The 19,135-nt window shown below is 48.4% G+C and overlaps 1 protein-coding gene and 1 long non-coding RNA gene across 2 annotated transcripts in view; one reads left to right on the forward strand and one right to left on the reverse strand.

Annotated features, from left to right (window-relative positions):
* Positions 1–223: 223 nt before the first annotated feature.
* On the forward strand, positions 224–11,309 carry LOC136324882 (WASH complex subunit 1-like). The gene is made up of 10 exons (XM_066258353.1): positions 224–592; positions 6,974–7,085; positions 7,297–7,443; positions 7,624–7,760; positions 7,979–8,114; positions 8,288–8,489; positions 8,564–8,725; positions 9,313–9,471; positions 10,671–10,739; positions 10,857–11,309. Exons 1-10 carry the CDS (start codon positions 351–353, stop codon positions 10,994–10,996), a joined length of 1,506 nt encoding a protein of 501 aa, XP_066114450.1. The 5' UTR covers positions 224–350; the 3' UTR covers positions 10,997–11,309.
* Positions 11,310–11,976: 667 nt separating this feature from the next.
* LOC136324884 (uncharacterized) overlaps positions 11,977–19,135 on the reverse strand; it is a 44,353-nt gene continuing 37,194 nt past the window's right edge. Inside the window, exons 3-4 of the long non-coding RNA XR_010729159.1 lie at positions 12,559–12,642; positions 11,977–12,145 (exon numbers count right to left, since the gene is read on the reverse strand). This is a non-coding gene — a long non-coding RNA (uncharacterized lncRNA). The remainder of the gene's footprint in view (positions 12,146–12,558; positions 12,643–19,135) is intronic.

The following is a 19,135-nucleotide window of genomic DNA, read 5'->3' on the forward strand; positions in this document are numbered from 1 at the left end:
TATTTGACAGTTAACTGAGGCGATTTTTCCCCCCGAATTCCTCCTGCTTCCAGGCTGTTTTTCACGCTACAGCAAGGGTTTCTTTCTTGTTCATCCAGGCTTAGAAGGTTGGGATGAGATACTGTATAATGAGGGTGTTCAGCAGGGTTCCAAGCACCTGATGGGGTCAGTCAGTGTTACACCTTCTCTGAGCCCTCTTCGTCAACCTCTGTTGTCCCTACCATTTCCCTCTTTCACTCACTCAATAAGCAACAGAAGACCAGCTCCTGTGGGCTCCTGGCTTGCCACCAGAAGTTCTGTCCCAGCTCCCCACAGGCTGAGCCTGTGGCAGACGGTCAGGGTTCGGGGCTATGTTCTCTTCTCTCAGCGCCTTGCTCTGTGGTAGCTGGGGGGTGGCCAAGTGTGGGGCGGCCCTGAGGCTCTGGTTCCCACCCACAGGCACCATGACTCCCATGAGGACCCAGCACTCGTTGGCAGGTCAGACCTACACAGTGCCCCTTATCCAGCCAGACCTACGGCGAGAGGAGGCCATCCATCAGGCAGCAGATGCCCTGCAGTACCTGCAGAAGGTCTCTGGAGATATCTTTAGCAGGTGAGTGCTGCCACTCGTCCCCACCTGATCAGGGGCTTCTCCCACCCTGGCAGTCATCTTTCTGTTCCCGGGAACGCACCTTCTAGGAGCAGCCCTTTTCAGTGATTCCTGGTCATGGGGGAACCAGCTGGCTTCCCTGTGCCCAAGGGGCCCAACTTAGAAGCTTTTTCTCTTAAGTATACTTCTTGAAAGAGCTTAAGTGCCACTTAGTCTCTTGGGTTCCATGTGGCCCCCACACCCCTGGTGGTGAAACTGCTCTCCTAACTTGTACTCTTCCTTCCCCTGGGGCCTATTCCCCACTTATTCCTGCAGTTAGCAAATACGTATCCAACACTTCTTGTGTGCAAGGCACCACTACTGTCCTTAGTAACAGCGGTGACAAGGCAGTGTCCCTGTTCAACTAGAGGGTATACTCTGTCTGGAGAGGTAGACTGTAATTAGTCAACTGCATGTTAGTTTTTAAATTAAATTGTGTTAAGACCTATTTTAAAATACTTTCGTAGTCACTAATATTTATAAAGCATTAACCATGGGCCACCATTCCTCTGAAGTACATGAGTTCATTTAACTCTCACAACTTTATGAGGAGCTACCATTGTTATCTAGTTTATAGATGAGGAAACAGGCACAGAATGGCTAAGAGACTTGCCCGAGTGGCAGAGCCCTGGGTCACAGCCAGGTCTTGTGGCTCCAGACTCTGGAGTTCTACTGTCTTTGTGAAGGGAAGGGGGGATGCTACGAGGGTTATGGTTGTTAACAGGCCTGACTTGGTCTGGGGGGGTCAGAGGAGGCTTATGCATGGGAAAAGATGCGTGGTAAAATCTGAAGGGTGAGCGGGAGTTATTGATGGGGATGTTGGGAAGAAGAATGTTCCAGAGAGAAGTACATGAACTGCAGGACAGCCCTGAGGCGGGAAGGACCTGAGGGACGCCAGTGTGGCCAGGTTGGCAGGAGAGCGAGGAGGTGGGGCCTCACGGTCAGTGACGACTGGGAGTCAGTGAGTGGCAGCTTTTTGTTATCTCCAGTGCTAATCCAGCGCAATCCTGGGCTGTCATGAGCTTCACTCCATGTTGATTTAACATGAGCAAATGGTGGCTGCTGTTTTCTTACAAGGCCCCAGGTTTTGTCCTGTCTTTCTCTGGCCATAGGCTACCTGAGATGGGCTTGGATCTTCTTCCTAGTTGCCCCCATCATGCCTCACGTAGGGACCCTTTATCCCGCTCAGTGTAAAGTATTTCACTGCCTGACTCGGGTCATCTCATGGTCCATGTCATCCCCCACCCACCCCATGCCCAGTCCAGGAAGCCCCCTCTGTATCACCAGGCAACGCCTCTTTCCTCCATCAGTTGGGAGTCCACCTTTTCCTGAAGCCTTCCCTAGTGGGAGCAGAAAACAGGGTCATCGTCTTCAGTTGGACTTGGTATAAACACCAGGTCCTCTGGACTCTTCTGCCTGTTACCTTCCCACTGACGTTCCTGCCTGCCCAGAGCCTGAGTATAAATATAACCAGGGGGCAGTGCCCAGTGCTTCAGGGCGTTGACTCTGGGGCAGACTGCCTGGCTCCAGCTGGCCTCCCCATTTGCTGGCTCTGTGTCTTTGGGAAAGTTACTTCTCTAAGCCTCAGTTGTTCTCGTCTATAGTGTGGTGATGATAATGGTGCCTTCCTCATAGGATTATTGTAAATGTTAAAGGAATTAAAACTTGCAGTGGAGTTACGGTACCTGGAATATAGTAAGTGTGCAGTAAATGCTCACTCTTGTAACTTCTCTGCACATTTGCTGCCTACAATGGTCCTTCGTTAACCTGCTATCAGGAGTTATAGAAAGTGTGAGGTGCTGCTTTTGTGCGTATTTGTGCTAAATATGCCCAAGGAGCACATAAGCAAGAGGACACAGGCCTTTAAGAGCTGTCAGTCCAGATTATGGCCACCCCATGCCCAGTGATTGACACGGATGACAAAAATAATCCACCAGGAATATGTGTTTCCTCACCAGGACTGTGACTGCATGCTTGCCTTTCTCTCAGGAGAGCCTTGGGTTTTAGCATACTTTAATTTTCTTTCCTGGTACAGTATTTGGCACCTGTAAACAGTTCCATGGGGTGAGGAGAGGGCAGAAAGGCCATCTCCTGGGCAGGGATGGTGAGTTGGTTGAGTGTGGGTGTGGGCCTTCCAACTATTTGAGGGAGGTGAGGATGCCTCTCAGGGGCCCTCATAACCAGGTTCCAGGTCACCCCATTGACCTCCCATCATATGTGAACTTGCTGGACCCAGGGATGCACTGAAGATGTGTACGGCGTGTTTCCTGTCCTCAGGGATCTTGCAGTCTGGAATGGAAGAGCGGTAGGTCTTGGTTGTTTCTTAATTGTTTAGCACAAATTGCATGGGCCTCTCAGGATCTGGAGAAGAGAGAGTTAAGTAAGAATAGATGACACATTTATCAATCTGAACTCCCCCAACCAGTTCAAGCACAAAGTAACCAAATCAGTAAAGTAGGCTTCCCCTGAAGGGTGTAAATCAGTGATAGTGAGCCTGGTCCCTACCGCCCACGAGTGGGCATTCCAGCTTTCATGGTGGGTGGTAGCGGAGCAACCAAAGTATAAATAAAAAGATAGATTTAACTATAGTAAGTTGTTTTATAAAGATTTATTCTGGCCCTGGCCGGATGGCTCAGTGGTAGAGCGTCAGCCTGGCGTGCAGGAGTCCCGGGTTCGATTCCTGGCCAGGGCACACAGGAGAAGCACCCATCTGCTTCTTCACCCCTCCCCCTCTCCTTCCTCTCTGTCTCTCTTCCCCTCCCGCAGCCAAGGCTCCATTGGAGCAAAGTTGGCCTGGGCGCTGGGGATGGCTCTATGGCCTCTGCCTCAGGCACTAGAATGGCTCTGGTTACAACAGAGCAATGCCCCAGATGGGCAGAGCATCACCCCCTGGTGGGCATGCCGGGTGGATCCCGGTCGGGCACATGTGGGAGTCTGTCTGACTGCTTCCCCGTTTCCAACTTCAGAAAAATCCCCCCCAAAAAAGAAAAAGATTTATTCTGCCAAACTTAGCGAAAATCCAACATGAAGTACTTGGTAAGTAATTATTATCATATGCTTTAATTTGCTGTAACTCTGCTTTATAAATTTTATAAAGTAAAGTTACTTCCCTACTTTATAAATCACCATTACTGTGGAACCGGTGGGCGGTTAGAAAATTTTGCCACTAACGGAGATACAAAAGTGGGCGGTAGGTATAAAAAGATTGACTACCCCTGGTGTAGATGATGTATGTGGTCAGGACCTGGCTCTGCTTTCACTCTATCCCAGCTCCCTGCCTGTGCATTGGCCCCATTCCCACGTAGGGTTTGCTCTTGTGGTGGCAAAATCATACCAGTAGGGTCAGAGCTCCTAGATTCAAGTTCAAGTCCAGCATTTCATTGGATGTCCTACTTGCCCATTGGCTCAGCCCTGTCGGGAGCCGATCAACGACTGCTGGCTGACAAGGTCACAGCAGAGAAGATCCACAACTGCTGATTGACAAGGTCACAGCAGGAGAAGACCCACAACTGCTGGCTGACAAGGTCACAGCAGAAGAAGATCAAAAACTGCTAATTGACAAAGTCACAGCAGAGAAGACCAATGGCTGCGGGTTGATGAAGTCACCCAAAGGAGAGACACAATGATACTTCCCCCTTTGACTTTTTGAATTAATCTGGCCTTTTATCCCCCCCTTTTCTGAGTGTGTGCTATTATTTATGGCACAGGGATAATAGTACCGTGCTTTCCCTGTAGATTTGTAGTAATTTCTTTGGAAATGAGACAGAGGGTGTGAGTTCCACAGAAAAGCCTGTAAGCCCCTTGAACTGGGCTCATAAACATAAGAGGCTGGCTATGATATCCCTCGTAAAGGGTTAAGTTTGTAGGAGAATTTCTTCTTATTAATCATGTTAGAAAGAATAGATTGTGACTTGTGAATGGGTAGGAGGCAGTGGCTGTGCACAGAGCACCTTTCAGCCTTCACTTAATTTATCATTTTTCCTCCCTAGCCTTTTCATGTGATAGAGTAGAGAAACTTTCCTTTCTTCTTGCTTACCTGACCTGCAGATGGTGGAACACTCTGAGAAGAATATAGTTAGAACTTAACTAGTGTGTGAATATAGTAAATAAATAAAATTTGACTAGACATTAGAATCTTAGGTAAGGAGTAATGGAATGGCCCGTTGCGTGGTCTGGGATGGGAACACAGTCGGCAAGAAAAGAATATTTTGCTAAGAAATTTATTTTATGACTGAAGGCAGTTGCTGGGCTTTCTCAGAGAGACACTCTCATGAGGTTTATGTACTTTCCAAGATTTTTCCTTCAGATAATGAGAGGAATGTGGGGGGATCCATAGAAGCAATAGCAATTAATGTCTTCTGAAATTATGTTGCTACTAAGCTATCTTGCAAGTGCACTCTATATATCTTTAAGTAAAAGTTACTCTTAATATTATGTCAATTTCTTAATGGGCAAGCCTTTTGAAATCTTGTGAGAAAAATTAGGACACTGCATAAACTCAAGGCCATTTGCCTGAGCAAGCGGTGGTCCTTTGCTAGTCCTTAATGATTTTGTCTGCTAATCTCTCTCTGCCCCTTGACTCACAACAACAGTAAAGTTGAGTTATTAGTTAGTACTAATCCTTTAAAAGCTTTTACCGATGTTGTTATCGCTATTCAAGTTATTTTATAGTTGTACTTTGAATGATTTGCCACCTGATTTGTAGTTTATAGATATAAATTAACTGTTATCTGGAAACATGTAAACATAGTGAAACAGAAGCAATGATTAATACCATGTAATTGTAACTTAGTGTGTGTGTATAAAAAAGAAGCTATACTAGCATTTGGCAGAGATGCCTGGCAGTAAATGCTAACGAGAGAATAAAGAGAAAGAAAAGAATTCGGCTCTCTCACTCGATTCGCACCTACGCCGTCTCTTCCTGTGGGACCCCTGGATTCCCCCCGGGGCTGGACCCTGGCTAAAACGGATGGGATTGAGAGGGCTCCTGTAAAGTGATGACCTACAAGAACAAGCCTGCACCCCCAAAACACTTTAATTATAGTGCAGAGAGCAAAGCCATTTGCAAAACAAAGAGATCTCTGCTACAAAGTCACATTTCTGAGGCAAACCAAGAATTCTCCCAAGTGCAGAAAACCCCCCACCATGCATAACATCTTAACTTCACAAATAAAGGGTAAAGAAACTGCTTCCAGTCTCTTCCAGGTACATGGAGGATGGGACAAGTAAAAAACCATCAGCGGCCCTGGCCGGTTGGCTCAGTGGTAGAGCGTCGGCCTGGCGTGCAGAAGTCCCGGGTTCGATTCCCGGCCAGGGCACACAAGAGAAGCATCCATCTGCTTCTCCACCCCTCCCTCTCTCCTTCCTCTCTGTCTCTCTCTTCCCCTCCCGCAGCCAAGGCTCCATTGGAGCAAAGATGGCCCGGGCAATGGGGATGGCTCCTTGGCCTTTGCCCCAGGCGCTAGAGCGGCTCTGGTCGCAACAGTGCGATGCCAGGAGGGGCAGAGCATCACCCCCTAGTGGGCAGAGCGTGGCCCCCAGGTGGGCGTGCCGGGTGGATCCCGGTCAGGCGCATGCGGGAGTCTGTCTGACTGTCTCTCCCCGTTTCCAGCTTCAGAAAAATACGAAAAAAAACCACAAAAAAAAAACCATGAGCATGGTAGTTAACATGGAGGTGTGGGGAAGAGCATGTAAATTGCCTTTACCAACAACTAAACATTCGGGAGGCTGTGGGGAAGAGCTTAGCCTTTGACTTAACCCTTAAATTGCAAGGATCTTTGTCAGTTTACAGTCTCCCACAGCCTCTAGCAACGTAATCAAGCAAGTGAGGTAGAGGAATAGACAGCAAGGACCCTGTCAGCTTACTGCAAGTCCCCCACACCTCTGTTCCCCAAAAATCTAAACTAAAAGGACCCTGTCAACTTGCAGCCTGTTTCCCACAGGTAACATTGTCTTTTTTTTTTTTAAGTGAGAAGAGGGAGGTAGACAGACTCCTACACGTACTGCAACCAGGATCTACCCAGCAACCCTTGTCTGGGGCTGATGTTTGAATCAACTGAGCCAGTGGTATGAGGGGGAAGAGAGAGAAAGGGGTAGATGGAGGGGAAGAGAAGCAGATGGTCTTTTCTCATATGTGCCCTGACCAGGGATAGAATCCCGGATGTCAGCATGCTGGGCTGACGGTCTGTCCACTGAGGCAAGCAGCCAGGGCAAACACTGTCTTTTTAAGAACCCTTGCTCAAGCCCCTGGTTTTTTGCAGGTTTGGTGTTAGAAGCAGGAGGAATGCAGGAGGCTGCAGGGGCTTGAGGAGCAGCCCCCAGCTCCTGTCATTTTTTCCATGGCAGGATCTCCCAGAGGGTGGAGCTGAGCCGGCGCCAGCTGCAGGCCATTGGGGAGAGGGTCTCCTTAGCTGAGGCCAAGATTGAGAAGATCAAGGGCAGCAAGAAGGCCATCAAGGTAGCCCACGTGTCCCTGTGGCTGGTGGGCAGTCGCAGATATCTGTTCTCTACCCAGTCCCTGTGCCTTTGAGGTTGCCCAGGGCCTCACTTTCACTGTCCAGCCACACCTCAAGCTCTCCTTCTCAGAGTCCCCCCACCCCAACCCTAGGCTGTTCGAAACTTCTTGGGACCCCTGAAAAAGTGATGTGCGACTCTCCCTGTGTCCACAGGTGTTCTCCAGTGCCAAGTACCCAGCTCCAGAGTGCCTGCAGGAGTACAGTTCCATCTTCACAGGGGCCCAGGACTTTGGCCTGCAGAGACGCCCCCGCCACAGGGTCCAGAGCAAGCACCGCCCCCTGGATGAACAGGCCCTGCAGGTCTGATGGGCACACACAGTTCACACGCTTGCAGGGCTGACCAGTGGCAGTCCTGGATGTGAGGGAGCATCTGAGGGCCCACCATAGAGTTCTGTCCCCAAGAGGATTTGGACGGCATGGGGTGGGGGGTCACTGGTCTGGCCCTGAAACCCACCATCCTTCTGTCCCCCACCCCCCCAGGAGAAGCTGAAATACTTCCCTGTGTGTGTGAACACCAAGGTGGAACCTGAGGATGAGGCCGAGGAGGGGCTCGGGGGCCTTCCCAGCAACATCAGCTCTGTCAGCTCCCTGCTGCTCTTCAACACCACTGAGAACCTGTATGGCCAGAGCGGGATAGTGGGAGGCCTGGAATGCTCAGTGGGGGGGGGGGGCCAGGGTGCAGCAGACTCGGGTGCAGCAGAAGTCTGCAGCCTGAGTTGCTCTGTAAGGCCTGGGAATCCACAGTGCAGATTGATGGCGGCCCCCAATGAAGTAGGTCAGGGCCGTGGGCCTAGGACAGATGACAGATTGCCTGACCTCCACCCCACCTCTACAGGTACAAAAAGTATGTCTTCTTGGACCCCCTAGCTGGTGCTGTAACAAAGACCCATGTGATGCTGGGGGCAGAGACAGAGGAGAAGCTATTTGATGCCCCTTTGTCCATCAGCAAGAGAGAGCAGCTGGAGCAACAAGTAGAGACTGCTGGTGCTTGGGTGCAGGGGGTACAGTGGATGAGGAGGTGGGGTCCTGCCAGGGTTCTCTAGGCGAGGTGTCTGTTGAGCCCCTTATCCCTCCCGAGCCGTCAGACTGCAGGGCCCATGACCCCTGCAGCACCCATCCCACATAGCCTCACCTCGTCCTGCAGGTTCCAGAGAACTACTTCTATGTGCCCGACCTGGGCCAAGTGCCCGAGATTGACGTGCCGTCCTACCTGCCCGACCTGCCAGGCATCGCTGATGACCTCATGTACAGCGCCGATCTGGGCCCCGGCATTGCCCCCTCTGCCCCTGGTGCCGTTCCAGAGCTGCCCACCTTCCGCACAGAGGTGGCTGAGCCTTTTAAGCCAGGTGAGCATGAGCCAGCAGGGGAGGCAGGCCACTTTATTCCCAAGGCAGCTCACATTTCTTCACACTTGTTTCAGTCCTAGAAGATGGGGTGCCTACAGCACCCCCACCGCCACCACCCCCACCGCCCCCAGCTCCAGAAGTGCTGGTCAGCGCCCCCCCACCCCACCCCTCACCACAGACCGTGGGCCCTCCAGGGCAAGGTGCCAGGGAGGATGACAGCAGCATGTCTCCTCCAGGTAGGAGCAGCAACAAGGATGGGGGTGCGTATGTGGGAGGCAGGGGGCTGGTTGAGGGTGCCTCTAATTGTGGATCCTTGAAGAATTTTCAGTATGTTTGTGTAGTGGTTGTAAATTCCAGAGCTTTAGAATAGTTCTGATTTTAAATCTTGTTCCATTGGGTAGAGCGCCAGAACTCCATCCTCCAGGGTAGAGGGAGCCTGGACAGATAGGTCTGGGGATCCCCCAGTCCTCCTTCAGCCAATGGAAAAAGGGGAGCTACTAAAATAATTGAAAACAGAAAAAAAAAATTCACGTGTCCCATAAAGTGCAGAATTTCAGTTTTCATATTTCTCCCAGTCATCACCACCCAGAAGTGGCACTTGTTGGATCATGTGTCACATTTAGATACTTGGCACTGCAGTAATTCCCAGAGTCCCCCTCTGCAGGGTGGGGATTGGAAAGGGACCGGGGTGTCTGGACACGACTTCCTGAGCTCAGGCGGACCCAGTCAGCATCCATCAGGAAGAGCCTTCCTCACAGCCAGGCTGCTGAGGGCTGTCCCACAGCCTGGCCCTGTCTGAGCGGCCTTCCTTCCCTGCCCCCAGCTCCAGTCCAGGGAGCTCCCAAGGAAGTGGTGGAGCCCTCCAGGGGCCGGGCCACTCTGCTGGAGTCCATCCGCCAGGCTGGGGGCATCGGCAAGGCCAAGCTCCGCAGCGTCAAGGAGCGCAAGCTAGAGAAGAAGAAACAGAAGGAGCAGGAGCAAGGTGAGGGCCCCACACCACCTCCAGTAGGGCTCCAAGAAAAGGCCCGCCTCTTCTAACCACCACCATGCCAACAGGGTGCTCCTTGCCACCCAGTGTCAAAAGGCCAGCCCCCTGCTCTCCGTAGGGTATGTGCTGGAAACCCTGGTGGCCTCCCTAGCATCCTGTCTCTGCTTCCTGGGCATGGCGTTCCTGCTGGCTTCTAGGGCTGCTGAGTGGGACCTTCTTCTCTAAGCTGGGAGAGCACAGAGCTTCATCCAGCTCAAACGACAAGAGAGAATCTTCTCACACTCTGCCAGCTGCCCGAGCAAATGGTCAAGACAGGACATACATACATATACACAAACACACACACACACACACACACACACACACACACATATTGTTTTTGTTTTTGTGACAGAGAGAGGGACAGATAGGGACAGACAGAAAGGAAGGGAGAGAGAGAGATGAGAAGCATCAATTCTTTGTTGCAGCACCTTAGTTGTTCATTGATTGCTGTCCCATACATGCCTTGACCAGGGGCTACAGCAGAGCTAGTAACCTCTTGCTCCAGCCAGCGACCTTGGGCTCAAACTGGTGAGCCTTGCTCAAACCAGATGAGCCTGCACTCAAGCCGGCGACCAAGGGGTTTCAAACCTGGGTCCTCTGCGTCTCAGTCTGATGCTCTATCCACTGCGCCACTGCCTGGTCAGGCATGACCGGAGATACAGTAGTTTAGAAACAGAGGAGCTGGGTGAGTCATTCAGTCCTGCTTCTCTAAGTCTCTTGGGGCTACATGTTCCTTCTGCTGTGACACTGGCATAAATGTAACACCTGGGCATAAGCAACAGTGCCCTGGATGTCAGCAGTCCTGAGTGGAGTCCCAGCTTTGCTTCTGAGCTTGCACTGTGACCCAGGCAGACTACAACCTCTCTGTGCTGGTTTCCTCATCCATACGAAGGGGCTGCTCATTCGCGCCCCTTTGTCTCACAGGGTGGCTGTGACAGTTACTCAGATGTCAGCCATTTCCTTTCCAGTGCCCTGGTGCTGTGTCCACTGGCAGACTGAAGCTCCACGAGCTGGTGGTGATGCGTGGCTGTGGAGGGCTGGGGTGTGTCAGTAGTGAAGAAAAAGGACAGATGGAGTGACCCTGAGGTTGTTACCAGGAGGTTTCATACATGGTCCCTTCCTCCTCCCTCACCGTGACTTTCCTGTTGCAGTGAGAGCCACAGTCCAAGGTGGGGACTTGATGTCGGATCTCTTTAACAAGCTGGTCATGAGGCGCAAAGGTAGGACAGAGCAGGGGACTCGGGGTGTTGGCGTCATACACTTTCTGCCTTTTTCTTCCAGAGTCTCTAGGGACTGGGCCCCAAACCTCCCCTCTCACCTTCCACCTCACCCCTCAGGCATCTCTGGGAGAGGACCTGCGCCAGCGGCCAGCGAGGGGCCAGGAGGAGCCTTCTCCCGCATGTCAGACTCCATCCCACCCCTGCCACCACCACAGCAGCCTCCTGGTGAGGAGGACGAGGACGACTGGGAGTCCTAGAGCTCGGCGGCTCCTCCCTAATCCCAGGCTGAGGCTCCTGCCCTTCCATGGAAACCGCTGGGATGGGCTCCTTAGCTACAGGCCTCTCAGCCCCGCTGCCCTGGAGGGATGGGGCTTGTGGGGGTCATGGAGGACAACCCCAGGTCTGTGCCTGGACCATCCAGGAGCTGGAGGCTGCCTTCTGAGGGTGCTGGGAGGGGGCCCTCACTCTCGGCCTGTGCTCCCCCCACCTCCACTAGCGTGCCTTCTCTTCCCTGAGACTTTGAGGTTCAGCAGTACACAAATCAATAAAGAAATACAATGCAGAATTGAGCATCCAGTGACGGTGCACTTTTAGTTAAGGAACTACAGCTGTGCAGAACGCAAACCTCTCTGAGCCAGGGCCCGCCCTGCTCCCCTGGTCCCCGGCAATGGGGCAGGGTGCCCAGTGAACCCAGGCCCCTTTCTCTGGGGTCAGGGAGAGAAGAGAGGTGTAGTCCAGAGGGGCAGCCATAGCAGGTGGAAGGAGGGATATTTTCACACAGGGAAAACTGTCTCAGTGACAGTACCTAAAATAGTCCTGCTGAGACCCTACTGGCCCTGCTGTAATTGCTGATGTCAGGGGAAGAGGTGTCTGCAGTTTGCGCAGGTGGCACAGAGGGAGAGGCGCCACTGGCTGGCAGGACCTGGACAGGCTGTGGAGGGCTATGGCAGGGCAGGGGAGGGGAGTGGCCTTCCCAGAGCGGGGGCCTGGGAGTGGGGAACGTTCTTAATTTTGAGGAGAGGGTGAATGAAGGTCTAGAAGAGCTAATTTTAGCGAGAAAAGGGACGAGCAGGAGAGGCCTGTGCCATCTCAGCTCTGAGAAGGCTGAGCAAGGACAGATGCTGGGGGATGGGCGCAGCTCCCACAGCCACCATCCAGGCTGCCGGGACACGGGGGCAGGGAGCTGGGCTGGGCTATGGGGACCAGGGAGGACGATGCCATTTCAGGGAGGGGAACTGCCCTGGGATGGGCCCAAGGAGGTCAGAATTCACATAATTTTTGCCTCTTGGCTTCGGCACTTCTTCCTGGATCCTGGCAGCCCAGCCAGTCCAGAAAGGAGCGGGTCTGCAGTCCAGACCGTGCGGCTGTCCCTCAGGAAAGGCCGGACTTGTGATGAAACTGGGAGACTAGGAAAGACAAGGAGACACTAGATGGGGGTCATGGTGGGAGTTCTGGGGGAGGGGGAGAGGGACTGCCCTCCCGTAGAGCAGCAAAGGCGGGGCGAAAGGTGGCTTTGACTTCAACACAGCCTCGAATTCAGGCTGGCAGCTGTGCCAGGACCGGTGGACAGGCGTACCGCTGGTCCAGGGGCACTATGCTGGCAAAATCCTTCTGGTGCCTGATGGCCCGGCCTGGATGGGAACGGCTGGGGCTCTGGCTTAACCTACCCTCCTGACATACATTTCTGCTGTGTCCCTTTCCCTCCCTCAGTCCTCAGACTGCAGAGATGGCGGGTGAAACCCCATCCCCTCACCGCACTGTTCATCCCTCTCCCCCCCCAGCTCTCCATCCTGATAGCCAGCAACCATCCTGGGCTTACCTAGGGATTGGTAGACATCCTTCACACAGAGATTCTCCACCAAAGCCTTTCCTGGGGGGCGGGGCCCCGAGCTGGGCTTCAGGGCTGGGAGGGGCAAAGGGGATGACCTATCAGAACTGTTTCTTGCTCCTGCCTAAGTGTTCTGAGAAAACAACACTGCCAGGCTTTGAGCAAGACCAGTCGGCTTCACGGGCACAATGCCAGCAGCCAACAGAACAGGTGATGTCATGAAAGCTCCAGACGGTATGGAGGATGCAGCCATCCCTCTGCAGCAACCAGGAAACATGGCACACAGCAAGGGGCAGAGGGAAAGTCGCAGCGTATCTCGGCCCTAGAGGCTACAGAGCGCTCCCCCGCCCGCCCCCTCATCCTCCAGAAGAACGGTGGGGCTACTGATCCAGGTACGCCATCTTCTCTTGGAGCTCTGGAGACTTGATGTTGGGGCAAGGCATGCCCACCGTAACCACACACCTGGGTGGAGGCCCACAGGAGCCGAAGGCGCCTGGATTTCTCAAGGCCCAGCACGAAGGGCCAGGTCCTCACCCACATGTCACAGCTGCTGCGCCTGCCACCCCTGAAGTCCTCAAGCTGTGCTCGGTGGCTCTGTTTCTCCCTCCTCTCTCCATACCTACCTACTGAAAGGGCTTTTCAACTAAGATCCAATCTAGGCCAAGGAATTAAGTCCTGATGAAGGTAGGGGCTGCCTGATTTTCCACCTGGCCTCAAAGGGCCAAACACAAAGCTGCTGGACTCAAGTGGCAGCAGACTGCAAGGTGGGGGGTGGGGGGCTGCTTGGAGTGAGCAGAGGGTGGGTAACAGAGTCCCAGGATCCGAAGCCCACTACTTACCCACCGAGGTGGTCAGAGAAGTTGATGCCTTCACTCATCTTTCCTCAGTGAAAAATCAGGTAGTGTCAAAATTATAATTACATGTAAATGAATATTTGATCATCCAAGAAAATAAGAGAGTTTGCTATAGATGATTACATTTAACAATAGAAGTGGAGAGGCTGGCTTGTAAAAATATATATATATTATTGTGTATATATAATATATACATATATATTATTGTGTATGTATATATATACATATATACACCATTGCTATTTAGTTGCATTAACCTATTAAAAATAAAAAAATTATATCATTTTAATAATAATAAAAAATGGTTATAAAATATAAAAACAAGAGTGCCATGGAAGAGTCTTTCCATAAATCCATACAGTCCAAAATGTGATTTTGAGTTATAGAATTTCAAAATAAAACCTTATACACTTTTTGGGTTTGCATTGTTAATTTGTCTGTTTCTCTCTTGTATTATGTGAATGAATTTAGATGCCATGCTGTTTACACTGTTTGTTTTCAATAATTGCAGTTTACTAAAAGCTCCAACATGGTGTTCCATTTGTTGAATTTTGAATAAAAATTTCTAACTGATTTTGAGCAAAATCCCATAAAAACTTAGGCTCATTTACAAAAAATTAAAAATGTAGGGCACAGATTGATTTACAAAGGCTCACACATTTCTAACATCTAATTAACATCAGGCAGGAAAGGGAGGAAGGGTGTTCTGCTATGTTGAAGTACTTTTTAAAGTTTGTGTGTGTGGCAGAGACAGAGAGAGTCAGAGAGAGGGACAGATAGGGACAGACAGGAAGGGAGAGAGATGAGAAACATCAATTCTTCGTGTGGCTCCTTAGGTGTTCATTGATTGATTTCTCATATGTGCCTTTACCGGAGGGCTATAGCAGACCGAGTGACCCCTTGCTTGAGTCAGCGACCTTGGGCTCAAGCTGGTGAGCCTTGCTCAAAGCTGATGAGCCCATGCTGAAGCTGGCGACCTCGGGGTCTCGAACCTGGGTCCTCCGCATCCCAGTCTGACGCTCTATGCACTGTGCCACCACCTGGTCAGGCTAAACAGTTTTATTGAAATATAATTCACATGCTATAAAATTCACTCATTTAAATGGTACAATTTAGTGATATTTAGTATATCCACAGAGCCATGTAGCCATCATCACTGTCTAATTTGAGAACATTCTCATCACCCTAAAAAGAAATCCTGTAGTTAGTTGAAGTATTTATTTATTTCCTTTAATTTTTAACATTACTTTTACTGTGAAATACAATGTACGTATGAAGACATGCATAAACGTATATGTAGAAATTTAATAAATAATTATAAAATGAATACCCTTGTAACTTCCACTTTGGTCAACATAAGGAACATCGACACCTCAATATAAACCTCCTTCATTTGACAGTCTAGAACTTTTGTTAAAATGATTTCCTTTTAGTTTATTTATAATTTTCTTTCCTCTTACAAAATTGAGATATAATTGATATATAACATTATATTAGTTTCAGGTGCATAACATGATTTGATACTTACATATTTTACAAAATTATCACCATGAGGCCCGACCTGTGGTGGTACAGTGGATAAAGCGTTGACCTGGAAATGCTGAGGTCGCCGGTTCAAAACCCTGGGCTTGCCTGGTCAAGGCACATATGGGAGTTGATGCTTCCAGCTCCTCCCCACCTTCTCTCTCTGTCTCTCTCTCCTCTCTCTCTTCCTCTATGTCTCTCTCTCTCCCTTTCTCTCTCTTCTCTAAAATGAATAAATAAATAAAAAAGAAATAGAATTATCACCATGAGTAGTTACAGTTGTTTTTCTTGTGATGAGAACTTTAAATTTGCTCTCTTAGCAACTTTCAAATATACAACACAATATTGTTAATTATCACCATTTTGTACATTATATTCCTGTGACTTATTTTATAACTGGAAATTTGTACATTTTCGTCACCTTCACCCATTTTGCCCACAACCTATCCCCCACCTCTGGCAACCCTCAATCTGATCTCTTTATATATGAGTTCCGTTTTTTGTTTTTGTTTTGTTTCTTAAGATTCCACATATAAGTAAGGCTGTATAGAACTACCTATGATTGTATTCCTTAAAAATATGATCTTGTTTTGCCTACTTTGATTCCTCTTGCTTCTTTTTTTAAAATTTTTTATTGATTTTAATTTATTGTGCTTACATAGATTCAAGGGGTTACTCAGTCTGCTGAAGGCCCACGGTCAAGGCACATATGAGAAAGCAATCAATGAACAACTAAGGTGTCACAACGAAAAACTGATGATTGATGCTTCTCATCTCTCTCCATTCCTGTCTGTCTGTCCCTGTCTATCCCTCTCTCTCTGACTCACTCTCTGTCCCTGTAAAAATAAATAAATAAATCTAGAACCATTGTATAAGACACACCCAGTTTTTAGACCCCAAATTTTTCAGAAAAGTGTGCGCCTTATACATGGGGAAATACAGAAAATGAGATAAGTATAGACTTTAGTCCATCTTCACATAATTTTTATGTCCTGTATTTGCTTCATTCTGCAAATACTTACTGAGTGACTACTAGTTGTAAGGTCCAAGAGATTAATTTTATTGATACATTCATTAATTTCCTTCCCAGACACTAAGCTATTTGGTAATATTGATGCCCTCTAAACATTCTGCATTTTACCTACATCAGTTGGCAGGACAAAGAGGTCTTCCTACTAGATCTACTTGAGCAAAATTTTTAAAGCAGTGTTTGGTCAAAATAAAATTTCTTACAGTATCCACTAAAATGAGAACATAGAAAAGTAGATTCAAATTACTACTCCCCATTGAAAAAATGTTTATTTTTTACATTCAATAAATGCCTTTTGACTATTTACTATACATAAGACATAGTAAAAGGTGTTTCAAGAAATAGTCCTTATAGTTTGACATTACAGACTATAACACTTTTAAAATTTTTATTTCAGTTATTAAATATTTGATTCTAATAAAATAGTATTGAGAATATTAATTAACACCACCATGTATTTAACACTCAGCTTAAGAAATGCAACAGTACTTCAACTGACATCTGCAATATACCTTTCCTCAATCCTTAAAAGTAATTACCATCAGCAATCTGGTGCTTATCACTCTCATAAACACTTTAGTACTTTTACTATATACATATGCATAAATAAAATAAAGCACTTTCTGCAAGTCTTAACACTTTAACAAAAGATATACCACCATTTGAGGAGCCGAGGAGCTGAGACTCAAGGAACTTTGGGCAGATAGGACATACTGTACTACTTTATTAGCAGAGGCAGCCAGGTGCCGTAGGGCGGCAGCAACAATGGAAGATTGACGCATTGTGCAGACGTTTCATAGTAAAATCACACAAAAGTAGCACCAAGCCATGACTGCAAAAAGTGGGGATTACATTATCAGTTCTATAAGGTGGGCGTGCATGTGTACCATCCTCGGCCTGTTTCCCTTAGTCATGCATGGCCAGACCTGACGTAACTGACCTGTCCACACTGACTCCATCTTGTGCAGGCTGTTTAACAATTCTTGGAAGACCAGCTACTCGCATACATGTAGCTTAAAACCCCATTCATGTTAATGATCAGATAGATGGAAGGAATACAGGCAGTCCCCAGGTTACAAACAAGATAGGTACTGTAGGTTTGTTCTTACGTTGAACTTACATGTAAGTTGTAACAGGTACATTTACCTATTAAATACAACTTTAGGGCCCTGGCCGGTTGGCTCAGTGGCAGAGCATCGGCCTGGTGTGCAGAAGTCCCGGGTTCGATTCCCAGCCAGGGCACACAGGAGAAGCGCCCATCTGTGTCAGGAGCCGATCAACGACTGCTGGCTGACAAGGTCACAGCAGGAGAAGACCCACAACTGCTGGCTGACAAGGTCACAGCAGAAGAAGATCAAAAACTGCTGATTGACAAAGTCATAGCAGAGAAGACCAATGGCTGCGGGTTGATGAAGTCACCCAAAGGAGAGACACAATGATACTTCCCCCTTTGACTTTTTGAATTAATCTGGCCTTATATCCCCCCTTTTCTGGGTGTGTGCTATTATTTATGGTACAGGGATAATAGTACCGTGCTTTCCCTGTAGATTCGTAGTGATTTCTTTGGAAATAAGACAGAGGGTGTGAGTTCCACAGAAAAGCCTGTAAGCCCCTTGAGCTGGGCTCATAGACATAAGAGGCTGGCTATGATATCCCTTGTAAAGGGTTAAGTCTGTAGAATTCCTTCTTAATCATGTTAGAAAGAATAGATTGTGACTTGTGAATGGGTAGGAGACAGTGGCTGTGCACAGAGCACCTTTCAGCCTTCACTTAATTCAACATTTTTCCTCCCTAGCCTTTTCATGTGATAGAGTAGAGAAACATTCCTTTCTTCTTATTTGATCTGCAGATAGTGGTACACTCTGAGAAGAATAGAGTCAGAACTTAACTAGTGTTTAAATATAATAAATAAGTAATATTTGACTAGACAATAGTATCTTAGGTAAGGTATAGTAGAATGGCCCATTGTGTGGCCTAGGATGAGAGCGCAATCAGTAAGAAAAGAATGTTTTACTAAGAGAATTGTCTTTTGACTAAAGGCAATTGCTAGGCTTTCTCAATGAGATGTTCTCATGAGATTTATATGCTTTCCAAGATTTTTTGATAATGAGAGAAATGTAGGGGAATCCATAGAAGTAATAACAGTTAATGTCTTATATTGCTACTAGGCTATCTTGCAAGTGCACTCTGTATATCTTTGGGTGAAAGCTACTCTTAATGTTATGTCAATTTCTTTATAGGCAAGCCTTTTAGAATCTTGTGAGAAAAAGTAGGACACTGCATAAACTCAAAGCCATTTACCTAAGCAAGCGGTGGTCCATTGTTAGTCCTTAATGATTTCATCTGCTAATCTCTCTCTGCCCCTTGACTCACAACAGCAGTAAAGTTAGTTAACCATTAGTACTAATACTTTAAAAGCTTTTACCAATGTTGTTATCACTATTCAAGTTATTTTGTACTTTGAATGATTTGCTACCTGGCTTGTGATTTATAGATATAAATTAACTGTTATCTGAAAACATGTAAACATAGTAAAACAAAAGCAATAATTAACACCATGTAACTGTAACTCAGTGTGTGTATAAAAAGGGAGCTATACTAACATTTGAGAGAGATGCCTGGTAGTAAATGCTAACCGGAGAATAAAGAGAAAGAAAAGAATTCGGCTCTCTCATTCGATTTTCGCCGACGCCGTCTCCTCCTGTGGGATCCCTGGATCCCCCCTGGGGCTGGACCCCGGCACATCTGCTTCTCCACCCCTCCCCCTCTCCTTCCTCTCTGTCTCTCTCTTCCCCTCCCGCAGCCGAGGCTCCACTGGAGTAAAGATGGCCCGGGCGCTGGGGATGGCTCCTTGGCCTCTGCCCCAGGCGCTGGAGTGGCTCTGGTCCCGGCAGAGCGACCCCCGGAGGGGCAGAGCATCGCCCCCTGGTGGGCAGAGCATCGCCCCCTGGTGGGCGTGCCGGATGGATCCCGGTTGGGCGCATGCGGGAGTCTGTCTGACTGTCTCTCCCCGTTTCTAGCTTCAGAAAAATACAAATAAATAAATAAATACAACTTAGATGACTGTCTTAACATAGTATTTATTTTTATCTTTCTGTTTATATAAATACTTAAATATTTTCAAATACAACCTTAAACAATCTTGGATGATGCAGAAGAG

This window comes from Saccopteryx bilineata, chromosome 2 (genome assembly GCF_036850765.1).
Source record: "Saccopteryx bilineata isolate mSacBil1 chromosome 2, mSacBil1_pri_phased_curated, whole genome shotgun sequence".
Classification (NCBI taxonomy): Eukaryota; Metazoa; Chordata; class Mammalia; order Chiroptera; family Emballonuridae; genus Saccopteryx; species Saccopteryx bilineata.

Excerpts from the sequence above, each read along its gene's own strand:
- LOC136324882 (XM_066258353.1), top strand. The coding sequence starts at position 351 with ATGTTCTCTTCTCTCAGCGCCTTGCTCTGTGGTAGCTGGGGGGTGGCC. Across the intron at positions 7,761-7,978 it reads TTCAACACCACTGAGAACCT|GTACAAAAAGTATGTCTTCT; the intron begins GTATGGCCAGAG and ends CCACCTCTACAG. Across the intron at positions 10,740-10,856 it reads GCTGGTCATGAGGCGCAAAG|GCATCTCTGGGAGAGGACCT; the intron begins GTAGGACAGAGC and ends CTCACCCCTCAG.